The 15,671-nt window shown below is 39.6% G+C and overlaps 1 protein-coding gene across 2 annotated transcripts in view; it reads right to left on the bottom strand.

Moving 5' to 3' along the window:
- Window positions 1-9,701: 9,701 nt before the first annotated feature.
- Window positions 9,702-15,671, bottom strand: part of ASCC3 (activating signal cointegrator 1 complex subunit 3) — a 323,391-nt gene continuing 317,421 nt past the window's right edge. The window contains exons 40-42 of one of the 2 annotated variants that reach the window (XM_046674951.1): window positions 14,321-14,530; window positions 12,173-12,348; window positions 9,702-12,078 (exon numbers count right to left, since the gene is read on the bottom strand). In XM_046674951.1, the coding sequence (XP_046530907.1) occupies window positions 11,931-12,078; window positions 12,173-12,348; window positions 14,321-14,530 (534 nt within the window). In that variant the 3' untranslated portion in view covers window positions 9,702-11,930. The remainder of the gene's footprint in view (window positions 12,079-12,172; window positions 12,349-14,320; window positions 14,531-15,671) is intronic. The other variant, XM_046674950.1, reaches the window with a different exon arrangement.

The raw sequence follows: 15,671 nt of genomic DNA, 5'->3' as shown, positions 1-15,671 counted from the left end.
TAGCGCTGGAATGGAAGGAGAGAGCAGGGTTGGGAAAGAGTGCAGGAGGACATCAACTACAACTTTAATGTTTTATTTCTCTTTAAAAAGTAACTATGGAAAATGTCACAGTTCAATAAATTTGGGAGGCAGTGCAGGGATATCCATTATGCTAGTTTCTGCATTTTTTATATGTTTGAAATATTTCAAAGTAAAAAAGAATGAGCAAAATACAAATAATTAAAACCCTTTCCTGTGGACTCAGAGTGGGGTTCAAGTACTTCACAAGCGTGGATGTGGGAGAAAGAGGAGAAGGAAGAGGCGTGAGTTCTTGGGTACCAGTTTTACTTTATTGGAGTTGTGGGTGTTGCAAAGGGACTACTCTTCAACCAACCAATCATTTTTGAGTGTCCTGTGGGGACAAAGTCTTGGGGTTGTTGCGGATGCTGACTCACCTTCTGACTCTGAGAAGACCTGACTTTAACCTAATTCGGGGGTATGGATTCTGGCAGGAAAAACCGCATGAAGGATGTGTGAATGGCAATTAGTTGCTCCACTACATTTTTTTTTAATATCTAGAAACAATGATTTCCAGATCCAGCATTTAATAGATTTTCAAAAAATACTTTAAATGGAATAAACCAGTAAAATTGTCGATAAGTTTTCCATTTAGAATGCTTACTTTTGCCTATATGGTATTCTGACTGCATAGTGCATTGTCTTGAACATTTTTTTGGTCTTAGTATATTTTATTTATTTATTTATTTATATTGAAGTCACATTCATTTATAACATTGTATGAATTTCAGGTGTACATCATTATATGTCCTGAACTTTTAATAAACATTATGAGTGTCATTTGGTTTTCGTGTAATTCTCCATCTTTGATCTAAGACTTTTGATTTTTAAAAAATAACATCTCTTTTTATTGTGGTAAAACACACATGACATAAAATTTACCATCTTAACCATTTTTAAATATGCAGTTTAGTGGTATTAAGCACATTCATATTATTACACAACTACCACCACCATCCATCTCCTAAACTTGTTTTATTTTGCAAAACTGAAACTATACCTGTTAACTCCCCATTACACCCTACCCCCAGCCCATAGCAACCACCATTTCACTTTCTGTCTGTATGAATTTGACCACTCTACGTACTGCAGATAAGTGGAATCATACAGTATTGTCTTTTTGTGATTGTCTTATTTAACTTTGCATTATGTCCCCAAAGTTTGTCCATGTTGTAGCATATGTCAGAATTTCCTTCCTTTTTAAGGCTAAATAATATTCCATTATATGTACATACTACATTTTGCTTATCCATTCATCTGTTGATGGACATTTGGGTTGCTTCCATGTTTTAGCTATTGTGAATAATTCTGATATGAACATAGGTGTACAAATATTTCTTTGAGATTCTGCTTTCAACTCTTTTGGGTATATTCCCACAAGTGCAAGTGCTCAACCATGTGGTAATTCTATTTTTAAATTTTTGAGGAACTGCCATACTATTTTTCCATAGTGGCTGTACCATTTTACATTTCCACCAACAGTGTACAAGTGTTCCAATTTCCCCACATGTTCACCAACACTTGTTATTTTCTCCCTTTTTTCCATCTAATTGGTGTGAGGTGGTATCTCATTGTGGTTTTGATTTGCATTTCTGTAGTGATGTGATGTTGAGCATGTTTTCATGTGCTCATTGGCTACTTATATATCTTTGGGGAAATGTCTATTCACGTCCTTTGCCCATTTTTGAATCAGGCTGTTTGTTTTCTTGTCATTGAGTTTTAGGAGTCCTCTATATGTTGTGGATATTAATCCCTTAACGGATAGATGATTTGTGAGTATTTTCTCCCATTCTGTGGGTTGCCTTTTTACTCTGTTAATAGTGTCTCTTGATGCACAAAAGTTTTTAATTTTCATGAAGTCCAATTTGTCTATTTTTTCTTTTGTTGCTTGTACCTTTGGTGTCACATCCAAGAAATCATTGCCAAATTCAATGCAAGACCTTTGGCTTTTAATTACAGTTGCCACTTCTCTTTCCCTCACTATTCACCCGGGTGGAATAGATCTCATTTTTCTGTCTACTGAACCTATAAAACTTGGATGTGATTGCAGCTTGGGTGTACTTTACATTTTCCTGTTTCATTTTGACACCCATCATTGTTGCATTATCTTTATCTGATTTTATTAAAATACTTTTATTCTGAAGAATTTTCCCCACGTATTTCATTACTGTAATTGGCATCACCTTTCTGATTCTCTTTTTAGCTTTTTTCCAGCACCTTAAAAGCATATATTTCTGTTCTGATGGCTGATTCATGGAATTGTTGGAATGCACGTGCAGGCTGCATCTCTGTGAACAGTTAGGTATTTTGAATATGTCAGAATTGTCCCTAGAAGATTTCCTAAATAAAAGCTGGTTCCAATCAATTTACTTAAATTCATTCTGAATTACCTCAGACTCCGTCTTTAACACATTCCGTATTTATGTAACGCATCCTCATGAGTGTTTCAAATATATTGTTTGGGGATAGGATGAAGCATCCAAAATAATTAACACAGTGGGCAAAGATAACAAAATGACAAAACTGAAATGGAAGATGCAGATGTCCAATCATTTTCAGGATGAAAAGTAACCGTCATTGAGAGTAAATCTTTCTGGGTTGGAGAGCTGCAAACAGCAGCAGGACAGATATTTATGAGTTGCAGCATTTTAGAAGATGGACAGAAGCCAAGATCATCACTGTGGTATATGATATGATCTAGGTACAGTTATGTTTCTATAATTGATTAGAATTGTCCGCGGAGAATGTTCTTTGCCACAATCCAAGGATTTCTTCAATGTTTCAGTTTCTCTAAAGGCCACTTAAAGGGTAATGTGTTTTTAGAGGAATGCATTTTTCTAAAGTATCAGAAAATAAGATTGAGGTTTTACTAAGATGTCTACATTATTCTCATTGATTCCGCTAAAAACAGCACAATATAATAAGCCAGTGGCATATTTTTTTCCTTCTTATTTTTGCCTAGAATTAGGTTTCAGAAGTTGGATAAAATGGTGTAAAAGTAGTTACTCCCAAAAGAAAAATCAAATATTTGCTTTTAAAAGGAAAGTGTTTAGGTGTTTACTGAATATGCTTAAACTAAGTTTCGCACTTATACAAGCATGGGAGCAACAAGACTTCCAGGGAGATTGGGCAGAGTGGGTATTGCTTGAAATGTTAAAGAAAGTATACAAATTCCTTTAAAGAAATTTTAGAACTTGCTTCAAAATGTCATTTCACTCTGGGTGCAACATACCTTGTGATCCAAACGCTGGGTGAAAGTGTGAGTTGACCCCGTGCTCTTGCTCTTGAATGCTGTCCTGCTTCCAGAATGCTGCCTGTTTCTGCAGATGTGGACATCAGAAACAGCCCTTGGCGAGCTCATGAAATGGGGAAGTTTGTCCTCAGAGCCCCGAAGGGGTAGAAATGAGGCAGTCAGACCTCTCCTCCGCTGTCTGGGGCTTCTATCTACCCTTCACTATCTGTCCAAGCACATTCCCAGGAAGCATCCCTAGAAGTTCCACAGAAGTAATTCCCATTCCTATCCATGTGCTGAGCCACAATGAACGTGTGCACACATCCATGCATTTGCATTTGGAGAGGTAGAAATACCGTAGCACAAAGGAATGGAACACAAGTGCATGCCTCTCCGGACACAAAGATTTTACCGTTTTTGGTGGGGGTTAGCAGTGATGGGGTGAGCCCTTAGCCTGTTGCCCATTGACATATAAAATCAATCCCGAGGACAAGTTTATTTACAATTTATCACCTTAGACTTTCATTTATATTTTATTTCCTCTTTATCATTTTCTAAGCATTTTCACATAAATGATTAGTTCAACAGAATTGATAAAACACTTGCTGTGCAGGCACCGTGTATACAGCAATGAACTTCGCTGACTTTCTGATCATGATGGAGCCAACTACTGTGAGGGGCAGCCTGGGCAGGTAGCACTTCTGTTTATAGGGGAGGAAATGGGAACAGAAGAGAGTTGATCAGATGAGCTGTCCTAAAATCTTCCCATATGTGGTCAGATCACCAAATATAACACAGGGGTGAGGTAGCGTTACAGGAGCTCAGAAGAAAAAAACAAAAAAACCCCAAAACTGCTTCCCTTGATACAGCAAGCCCAGTTTTTCTTTCTAATCCATACCCATTTCTTCCAGAATCTTGGTGAAATTGTGTTATGAGAGGAAACAGCAAAGAGGAAATATTTTCAGAATAATACCCAGCTAAAGTAACACAGGTAAAGATGCACTTTTCTGGTATACTGCTCACAAGGAGGCCATTGTTGTAGTGTAGTTAGAAGAGCTTATTTGAAAGCATTATTGAAGTTATTGGCATTTTTTGTTTAGAATGGCATTTAGACATTTTCATGTGGTATCAATTTCAGAGATTTAAAGCATGCAATGATTTGTTTCCAGTGTGATCTGGAGTTTGGTGGAGAGCTATGATGCTGAGGCAGATAATGTTTGATCAATGAGGATCACTGTTGGTAGCCTGCCTAGTCATTATTTTATAATCTTATTGTGGTGTTTTTTTTTTTCTTTCCAATTCAAACTTCTCCTTCTGTAATTAAACATTTTATTTTTTGCTGGTCCACTCTGGTTAGCATTTTGTTTGGCTTTTGTTTGTTAGTTTTTGGTGAGGAAGATTGGCCGTGAGCTATCATCTGTTGCCAATCTTCCTCTTTTTGCTTGAGGAAGATTGTCCCTGAGCTAACATCTGTGCCAATCTTCCCCTATTTTGTATGTGGGACGCTGCAACAGCATGGCTTGATGATTGGTGCATAGGCCCATGCCTGGGATCCAAACCCGCGAACCCTGTGCTGTCAAAGTGGAACGTGCAAACTTAACCACTACACCACCAGGTTGGCACCTATTTTTTTGTTTTTAATAATGCTTGCATCAGTGTGACTAAAAAGCAGCCACAAACCTAGAACTTACACATCCAAATAAATTTTGTCCTTTTAGACTGTTATTTTGGAGAATACGCATCCGTTATCACGTATTGCTATGAAGAAGATTTTCAGAATCTCCCTTTCTGATTGTCTTTGCTGTTGATTTGCAAGTCATGAGAAAAGTAGTTTCATTTTTCTGGCAGTCAGCATTACTCAGCGTTACTAGCCATCTCACTTGCAGGAATTATTTATTTCAGAAGCTGCATTCTCCCCTGAAATGTCGGCACCTTCCAGGCCAATTGGAAAAATGGGCCATCAGCTCCAAAGAGTCCAAAACTGGCGAGAGCAACCCACATCCCGCAAAGTACAGCCTTCCAGGGCCAGGAGCCAGCTGCACTTGGGCTGAAAGTTCAGGAGTACGGTTCAGCTTAGATCAGTGCTATGATCCTCAAATCATTAACAATTGCTTTCGATACAACTTGGAATTAAAGGGTGCAATCATTCGAGGTGACCGTACTTGTTTCCAATGGACAGGCATGGTGTCTATGTGGTTTAAGTCCAAATAAAATTGAGGACATGCAAATAATGAAAGTTACAAGTAAGGAAACATGGGTTTGGGGATTCAAAGAACTTTTAATTGGGAGGCGCTTGTGATTCTGCTCAACCAAACGTGGGTTGATTTACAGTCCATCACGTTCTCCAGGAAGTCTCCATAATGAACTGCATCATCTTAACGTACAGACATGGTATTTCTCGTGAGACTTTAATTGAGCGCATTTAAAAAATATCCTCTGGGGCCGGCCCGTTGTTGCAGCGGTTAAGTGCACACGTTCCGCTTCGGTGGCCCCGGGTTCTCCGGTTCAGATCCCAGGTGTGGACACGGCACTGCTTGGCAAGCCATGCTGTGGTAGGCGTCCCACATATAAAGTAGAGGAAGATGGGCACGGATGTTAGCTCAGAGCCAGTGTTCCTCAGCAAAAAGAGGAGGATTGGCAGCAGTTAGCTCAGGGCTAATCTTCCTCAAAAAAAAAAAAAAAAATCCTCTGAATTATAGGCCAATTGAAAAGTAAAAATAAAAATTTAAGTATCCATTCAGATGTGGCCGTCTGGGCCTAAAGCTTGACCATGGGTGAGTTGGACCCAACATCTGAATAGCAACCCAAGATCTTTCTCAAATTGACAGGCCAAAGATTTGGGAAGAAGGTTCAAGCAAAGTGGAATCCCTGAAACCTCATTTAATGGCCTCAAATTTGAAGAACTTTTCCCAGAAATAGTACCGAATGCTCCATGCCGAAAAAGGAAAGAATGGAGCTAAAATTGTGGGAACAACTCCTTCCAGAAGTCATTGCAGTCATCCTTTATTACTCAAAAAACAGGCTTCCCAGACAACCTGGAATCAGCATTCTCATCATTTTTGAGAACCTTGAAATAATACAACTAGAAGTCATTAAACTCAACATTTTTATCTCTTTGTGTTGCTTAGATTTAGAATTTAGATTTCTGAAAGCAGAAAAATAAAGCTAATCTAAGGGCTCAATACAAATCTTGGAAACCAAGTTCTTCTATATTTAGTAATACTCAGTTGAAAGATTTAAAACAATTCAGGTTTTTCTTTTTTAAGAAGCTCACTCAGGAAATAATTTTTGCCTACTCATTTTGGATTATTTCTGAAAGAAAGAAGGCCCAAAGTTATATATGGAGTTCCTGTTTGGGGAGCTTCCACTGAACATTTAGCAGCAATGATGGGGGAAAGAAGGGGGTCTGGTAGGGATGACAGAGAGAAAACCTCAGGCTAAAAAGGGTTTATGATAATGTGAAGTTTTTATTTATTTATTTATTTATTTTTTTTGAGGAAGATTAGCCCTGAGCTAACTGCTACCAATCCTCCTCTTTTCGCTGAGGAAGACTGGCCCTGAGCTAACATCTGTGCCCATCTTCCTCTACTTTATATGTGGGATGCCTGCCACAGCATGGCTTACCAAGTGATGCCATGTCCGCACCTGGGATCGGAACCAGCGAACCCTGGGCCGCCGAAGTGGAACGTGTGCACTTAACTGCTGTACCACCGGGCCGGCCCCGATAATGTGAAGTTTTAAAATACCTGTAATACCCAAGATCCATTGCAATATAAAAATATTTTATTATTCTTTTTCATACATAAATCATCATTATAAAACTACCAATTAACTTAAGTATACCTTTCCTCTGTTGACAGGTGTATAGAGGGTCAGGTAAGTACCCTGCTCCTGGCAAGTCTCTGAAAGTAGCTGAGATTTCTAGAAGAGTAGGGTCAACTGAAGTAGGTGTGCGGTGTCTTAGAATCCATGTGTGCTTCTGTGTTCACGCATTCATTCAGCTAGTGTTCATCCAGCAGCCACCATGTGCCAGGCAATGTGGTAGGTCCTGGTAATGTAACTGTGAACAAAAGCAACAAAGATTTCTTCCTGAACCTTAGTCAGTAGAGACTAACTATAAACAAATGCTTTTATAGTAGTGATAAGGACAATGGAAACAAAGAAACCAGAAAAGGGGGATAGAGAGGACTGGTGGGCTTGCCATTTAAACTAAGATGGTTAGACCTGCGGGTGTCTGGGGAAACAGCTGTCTGGACTGAGGGAGCAGGGAGAGCAGAGGCCCTGTGAGATGTCCCACGAGCAGCAAGGTGACCACTGTGGTTGGCATGGAGTGAGTGAGAGGGAGAGAAATGAGACGAGGTGAGCAGGTAGTTGGGGAGGAGGCCCAGACCACGCAGGACCCTGTAGGCACTGCAAGGATTGTGGCGTCTATTCTGAGATGGAAACTCATTGCAAACTTTTGAGCAGAGAAGGTCTATGATCTGACTTGTGTTTCAAAAGGCTGATGGTTGTGTAGAGAAAATACTGCAAGGCAGCAAGAGGGACAGCCGCGAGGCCGGTCAGGAGGTGGTGTGGATGAGGGTGGAAGCAGTGAAGGTGGCTGGATTCTGACTAGATTTTACTGGTAAAGCTGGAAGGGTTTGCTGACATATTAGCTGTGGACTGGGAAAAAAGAGGAGTCAAGAACGACTCAGGTTTCTGGCCTGACCAACTGGAGGTATGTGTGGAGTGTGTGCTTGGGAAGTGATGTGTGGTTTTCCCAGGCTGCTGGATTAGTTCACTTAGAAGGGGATGTGAAAATTGGGAGGGGAGGCATAGTCTTGTATATTTTCACTCTGTGTGGGTAAAGGGAAGGGGAAACAATTTTTGGTGACTAAATATCCCATGTCACTGTATCCCCTTCCCATCAAAGCTACCCATGGAGTTTGGAAAGAGAAGGGGTCCTGATCTGTGGAAACGGTATGATCCTACTTTCAGAGCTGCCACTCTTACTGTAGGTTTCCCTGTGTTCTCGTGTCAGCCATTGCAGGGATGTGGGGGATGTTTCTGACGGCTGAATTCCAGTTGGTCCTCAATGTAACAAGACACAGCAGGGCCTATGTGCAAGGGAACTGGACTCCACCTTGCCCTGAGGGAGAGAACAGGGGTGAGACTGAGGGACAACCCAAGTATTTTGGGGGATGTGTGAGGGATTTTAACTTTTAGCTCAACGGTGTCACGGTAGGAAGTGGGGGGTGAACATATATTTTTGTGTGTAGAGGAATGGAGGTTGCAGCGAACAAGGGATGGAAACAGAGGCTTTCTGATTCTTACCAACTGGTGTCTACCCTATCATGATTCATGCCATCACGTTAGCTCTTCACTGAGTGAAGCCTGCATAATTCACTGCCTCACCTTTCTTGTTGCCCTCTCAGGTCCTTACCTCCTGCAGTCTAAGCTTCTTCCTTTCCTATGTTGCTGAAATCACTCTCTTAACAATCATTAATGACACACGACCCACAAAGCCAGGACTCCTGACTTGGCTCTCACCTCCTGGACCTCTTGTCAGTGTTCGTATGCATTCTCCACTGCAGGCATGGACGTACGCCCTCCCAGGCTCCTGGCTAGTTCACATCTCCACTGGTTCTCTCTTCCACTGTCAGAACATGGTCAGCATCTCTGGTGACTTGCCACAGAATTCCATTGCATAGATGTAAGATTTGAAGTCCTCATCATCTAATTCAAGGTTACTTCACAGACTTTTCCATCCTTCTCGTCTGCTGATTTCTTTCACATCTCTGAAAATGCAGACTAACTGGACATCCTAGGTTGGGCTATCTCAGAGCCTCTGTTCATGCGGTTGCACCTGGAGTGCCCCTTTGTCTCTGCCTTCACAATTCTAACCAGCTCCAAAACGCTGCCTAAATGTCCCTTCATGACTTTTCTCAATATTTCACTGCTGCAATTGCTTTTTCATTATAATTATCTACATCTTTTCATCACCAGGCTGCCTTGTTTGAGGGCAGGATATGTCTCTGATATCAGAGTACTCAACACAGTATACGGAATGAGTATCTGACTGGTACTTCAATTATTTGGAGTGGATAAAATCCAAAGGACTATCAAACGACACACCATGAAATCAGAGTTGCACAAGGTAGTAGCCAGCACATGGTCTGAGCTTCATGGTCTGAGAGGTGAAGTGGGCTGTGGGTACTCCAGTTAAGAGAGTACTTTTTAATCCAGCCCACTGAAATCTGTTCATCATAATTTTTCTCCCCAAGAAAACAAAATCCCCTTAAAAAATTTTAGGAGGATAAATAAATTCCCTCAGTAATTAGGATTTGGAATAATTTGAAATATTGGTGAAACTACTGGCCACTAAACGTTATGAGAAGTTAATGATTTACAACTCTGAAAATAGTAGTATTAATCTGACTTTGTTGGCACGTCTTGTTACAATGCATGCTTAACACCAACATTTTGGTTGAGTAATGAATGACGATAAAGTCGTAGACAAATAGCATTGGTCACACATTGGAGAAAGATTAACTTTTCTATCTAAAAGCACCTTGCCTTACTAGTGTCTTCTGCAGCTTATTGTGAACTAATCACTTTTAATTTTCAAATTAATTTTAATTAGTCACATTATTTTTCCTCTCTGTAATGGATGTAACAGAAATTCTTCCTTATTGCTCCTACGTCCTGTGTCACATGCCCAGTGAAGGAGATTTCCCACCTCCCCGCACCTATCTGCTCTCTAACAAAATGGAAGGATGCTGACGAACACGAAGACAACGAGGCCGATGCACCTCAGGTTCCTATATGGACTGGTGATCGTTTGTCTATACATAATCTTCCTTTTCTTTTAATTTCACTGAAACAGTGGTTAAGATATGAATTTCAATTGGGAAATAAAATGCCAAAAGAAAAGCAGAAAAAACTCTTTATATGAAGGAAACTTCAGAGACTAGAGCACTTCAGGCACCTCATGTCCACAGTGCTTGGTGTGCTTACATTAGTTACTTAGATTTAATTTGGGGAGTGAATGCCTGGGGTCCCACATTGTTTGGACACAGAGTAGTCCCCCCTTATCTGCGGGGCATGCATTCCAAGACCCCCAATGGATGCCTGAAACCACAGATAGAACCAAACCCTATATACACTATGTTTTTCTTATACATACACCCCTATGATAAAGCTTAATTCATAAATTAGGCACAGTAAGAGATTAACAACAATAACTAATAATAAAATATACAATTATAACAATATACCATAATAAAAGTTACTGGAGATCTTAGTAACCTCAGCATATAATTCTTTTTTTCTTTTCCTTATAGAGTAGAGAACTCTCACTGTTTCACTTAAAGGAAGCACTTCACGGCTTCCCTTTGGCCTATCCGAATTGCCAGCATCAACACTCTTGCACTTTGGGGCCGTTATTAAATAGAATAAGGGTTACTTGGACACAAACTGTGATACCACAACAGTCCGTCTGATAACCGAGACGGCTACTGAGTGACTGACGGTGGGGTAGAGTATGCAGTGTGGGTACAGTGGACAAAGGGATGATTCACGTCCTGGCTGGGATGACATGAGATTTCATCACGCTACTCAGAATGGCAGGCAATTTAAAACTTATGGATTGTTTATTTCTGGAATTTTCCATTTAATAGTTTTGGACTACAGTTGACTGCAGATAAGGGGGATTACTGCAGAGAAATTTCCTTTATCACAGGTAAAAACCTACCTGTAGGGGTCAAAAATTTTGTTTGCCTCAGACCTGTCCTAGAGAGCCTAATGGCAAAGAACCGTACCATATGGTCCGTACATGTTACAACACCAATTAGACTGCACTTCTCTCCCTGGGTAATAAATAGATCAGAAAGAGAATGGAAGTGAAGTCTTGAAGGAGAAAGGAGTGAAAAAAAGAATAGAAGAGTAAGAGAGGATATAATGGGAAGGGAAGCAGGAAGAATAATTCAGTCAGCTTGACTTGAAGTGGCTCTCTAAATATTTTATTTCCACCAGTTACAGTATCTACATTTTCTAAGATCAGCATATTCCATTTTCTTTTCTTATCATCATTGGGCTCTGTAATGTAGTTTTATATCATATATTATTAACATTTATGACTATAAGAAATTCCTGAAACTATTTCTGCATGTGATCAAAGTACAAATTTTGCTAACAAGACACACTGTGTGCCACCATACATGTTTATCTTACATATTTTATGCTGCAGGGTTAGAAATCTGTTACAACAAATTCTAACACTGTCATACCTCAGCGTAGTTTTCCTTAGAAAAAAAGAAGCCAATATTCTTGTAAACAGTACATTGTGAGACGTAAAATGTAAAATTTGGTAATTCCTAAATATCATCTCAACATACACAAATAGATTCTCCTACACGTGTATCCACTTTACATATCAAGAAACTCATGAAGACAATGTTATAAAAGGCAACATTTGTTAAAAGGCCACTGCGGCTAACTTTGTGTTGCTGAAGTCAGTACTGCAGCCACCGGCCATTCCCCCGGTGTCCTGAGGTTAGAAGTTGATTCCACCTAGGCAAACATCAAGTAATCTGACTTGGTCCAGAGGACTGAACAGCCAGACTTCTCAAGCACTTCTTTCAAGCGGATTGTTGGGGTCAGGTTACTGCACTTTCAGGTCAGTCAAGGCATCAGAGACTTCCTCGTTGACCTGTGCGGAAATGCTCGCGGGTGTGACATTGAGATGAATGTCATATTGCTGGTCCAGGCCAAGGTAGCAGTCACTCATGAAATACAGCGTGTAGATATACCTAAAGGACGAAATAGAACAAAAGTGGAAAACCACCTTTCTAATGACAGCCACACTTAATTCTTTCAGAACTTTGCTGGCAAGATTCTGCTTACCTTCCAGGCACTTCAGGGGTATAAAAAGAGATGGAAACTACGTGATGATTTCGAATATATCCTACTCTTTTTAAAGCAATCAGTTCTCTCTTATCCACTTCTCCTAATATCAAAAACCATCCTTCATCTTTTAGTTTGGGGAATCGAGGGGTGACTGCATGGCTGTCTTGCTTTCCCTGTAAATCAGAAAAAAAAAAGCATTAATAATGTCTAGACTTTCTACACCACTGGGTTGTGGTTAAAAAGCTACGTTGTCTTACGTGAAGGCCATAAATCTACCTGGATCAGTATATCTATCTGGGATGTTTCTAATTTTCTGGTTTGGTGTCTTTGATATGCTATCGCTTACCTTTTTTAAAGATCCTCAAAGCACATTACAGACACTAATTTGCAGCCATAACCACCAGAATATTTTGGCTCAGTTAGAACAGAAAGCCCAGAGTCTTTGCAATGAATTAGTAAATTCTCACACCATTCTTATAAATGATATTTATACCCCACTTGCAGATGAATAAACTGAGATATAACCATGTTAACCAAATTTTCCAAAGCCTAATTCACCAGAAACTGATACTTAGGGGGAAAAAGGGGGAAAGTCAAGACTAGACTCTCGACCTCAAGATAATAGGCACCACAGCATATAAACACCTTCCCCCCACCCAAAAATAAAACTCACATAAAAAAGCACATATTCTAGGTAATATTAAAAAGTCCTTTCTCTGAGGAATGGGAAATTGTAAGCCAAGCAATTTGTAAAATATATTAATCACCACAATCCAAAACTAGATACCACCCTAACGACAGCATTTGAAGTGTTTATTTTAGATTGATTTTACAAAACAGAAGATTATTCTAGTGAATCTTTAAGACAATGACTTTATGGCATAAAATGTACTAAGAGTGACAGGTACTAATAATGACATGTTCTCAATCAGACTTCACTCGATATTCTGGAGGGAGATGTTTCACTTAAGGCATTTCAAAAGAAAGGTCAGAGAGTAATGTATTTTTACAGCATTTAGAAACCAAATTTAGTTTTTCTAGCAGGACTGAATTTAATTTTCAAGCAGTAATGTTAAGATAAAAAAATCTTAGTTTTCCCATGATTTTATCTGTCTGATGATGATGACTATTCTTTGTAAGTAGGGATACATTAAGTCACCTAAAAACATTCATATTAAAGCCTCTGAAATGCCAGAGGCCAGTCAGTTCCTACTTTCATTGACTGGCTTTCAGAATCAGAAACCAGAGGAGGTGGGCCTTGAAGGCACAGTACTGAAAAGACGTCGCCACAAGAGAAAGCCAGGGAGCATTTTGTATGTGCAAACTGAGGGGACAGTCCTCTCTCCTGAGGGCTTATTCTAGGCAGGGAATGTCCCTCACGCCACTGGGCTAAAGAGAAGACAAATCTCTATTTCGATTATTGTGGTAGTAAAACCCAATTTGCCCACACGCTGGTGCAGTAATAGTCTTAGAGGGCCAAACAATCAATTTTGGTGTTACAGGCAACAGAAAAGAGCAGAGTAATTTAAAATAAAAATACTGTGAACTTTCGGTCTGTATGAACACCGACAAAGCTCTCTCAGATGCATTAGAATGAAGGAAGCAGGATGATGTGGCCGCTGAGGTGCAGAAAAGCTTGGTGTCTTGCTGAAATTCATGGAGCTAAGAGGTAAAGCTTGGTTCTCATCCACGTCCACACAATGTGGTTCCTTTATACCAAAGTGCTGGTAGGGCCATGCTTCTCAAACTTCAATGTCCTTAAAAATCTTTTGGGGTGCTGGGTGAAAGTATAGATTTTGAGGTCCCTCCCCCTGAAATTCAGATGCACTCAGTCTGGGGTAGGGCCAAGGAGGCTGCACTCTCAAAGGCCCTCCAGGAAATTCCGCTGGACAGAGTCTATAGACCATATTTTGAGAACAGTGCTCCAGGCAATTTATTATCATGTGAGGTCAATATTCTGGGATTGAAAAATGGCACATGAGGAGAACTGACTAATTTCAGAAGACTGACTTTTGCTGTTTAAGGCCAGTTGAGAAAGCGGGATTCATGAATGACACGGACACATTAGTAATAGAAAAGATATGTGTGGTGCTGCATGCTGGTATCTGGTGTGAAGCATTTGAGAATGGAAACCAAACACTCTACCTTGTGGAACCCAGCGTGGACTCTCTGCAAGCTGACTTGAAGCACATACTCCTGATCAGCATGCAATCTGATCCACCTGTTGTCATCTCGCTTGTCTGAAGTCAGAGTTGTGATGGCGAGTTCACCGTGTCCTTCCACTGAGTCATCCCACCAGCCTTTAACACTTAAGCCAACATCTATCACCGGTAAGCGAGATAAGAAATTCCATGCCTGGATAAAAAAAGAAAGAAAAGATCATAAAGGAATGGCTAATGTGAAATGCAGTGATCAACTAAGGAATAGCGTGCTTAAAAAAAAAAAATCAACCTCTTTGTTTTAAGATTAATTCCGGATTCAGTGCAGTCGTAAGAAACAAGATGGAGAGATCCAATGCACCACTGCCCCGGTTTCCCCCAATGATAGCATTTCTCAAAACTGAAGGACAATTTTAAGACCAGGATATCAAAATTGACACAATCCACAGCTCTTATCCAGATTTCTCTGTTTTTCTTGTACTCACTTGTGTGCAAAAATACTGTGCTTTTAATCTTTGTAGTTTAAATTCCTTTCAAAGCAACTAAAAAGAAAATGAATTATCAAACTTGAGACCACTTTACTATAAATTCCTGCTAGAAATTGAGTGACTACTGACTATATTAAAAAATAAGTTTAAGAATGTTTGTTGTTGAACTGGTTTGTTTTAGAGAAGCGTCTATTCTAATATTTATGTGACTGTTAAGGTGGAGAGCATTACTTGGGGATGTAAGGGTAACTTGAAAAAAAATGTGATGCAATTGTTGATGTCAGCCAGCCTAATCCAGTGACCACTTACTATGCAAAATGTTTTTTTGTCCACATTTCAAATTTATTCTGAAAAAAAAAATATTTCCTATGTCGCTATCATTAGGAACCTCATAAGTCTAGGGTTCCCTCTAGAAATAAATATGTATTTTTGGCATTGTCATGTTGAGAATACCAGTTAAAATGACACATACTAAAGGGGTAGAAAATTTTTAACCAGTTTTATTCTTGTTCTTTAAATTGAAAGATATTTGTGAGAAATCAGCATGAAATAGTAACTGCTCATCATCACTGAATGAATGACTGAAAGAATGAATGAATTCCTGTCTACAGAAAGGATGTATACAAAACAAACTTGATGTTCTCAGATAACCAAGGGTCACCTTTTTCTATCATTTACAATTATGTGGCGCTATCACTATCAGTCAAGAAAACTTCTCAGCATGTTGGTTATTTTACCAGTTGTTACTCCTAAGTTCGTTTTTAAAAGTATATGAATACTTTAATTTTGGTTTTCCCTTTTTTTCTTTAATACGTACCATAGATTACCTTATAGGCTCTGATTTCATGT

Source organism: Equus quagga, chromosome 11, assembly GCF_021613505.1.
Source record: "Equus quagga isolate Etosha38 chromosome 11, UCLA_HA_Equagga_1.0, whole genome shotgun sequence".
In the NCBI taxonomy this organism is placed as follows: Eukaryota; Metazoa; Chordata; class Mammalia; order Perissodactyla; family Equidae; genus Equus; species Equus quagga.
This window is presented reverse-complemented; position numbering and strand designations above follow the sequence as displayed.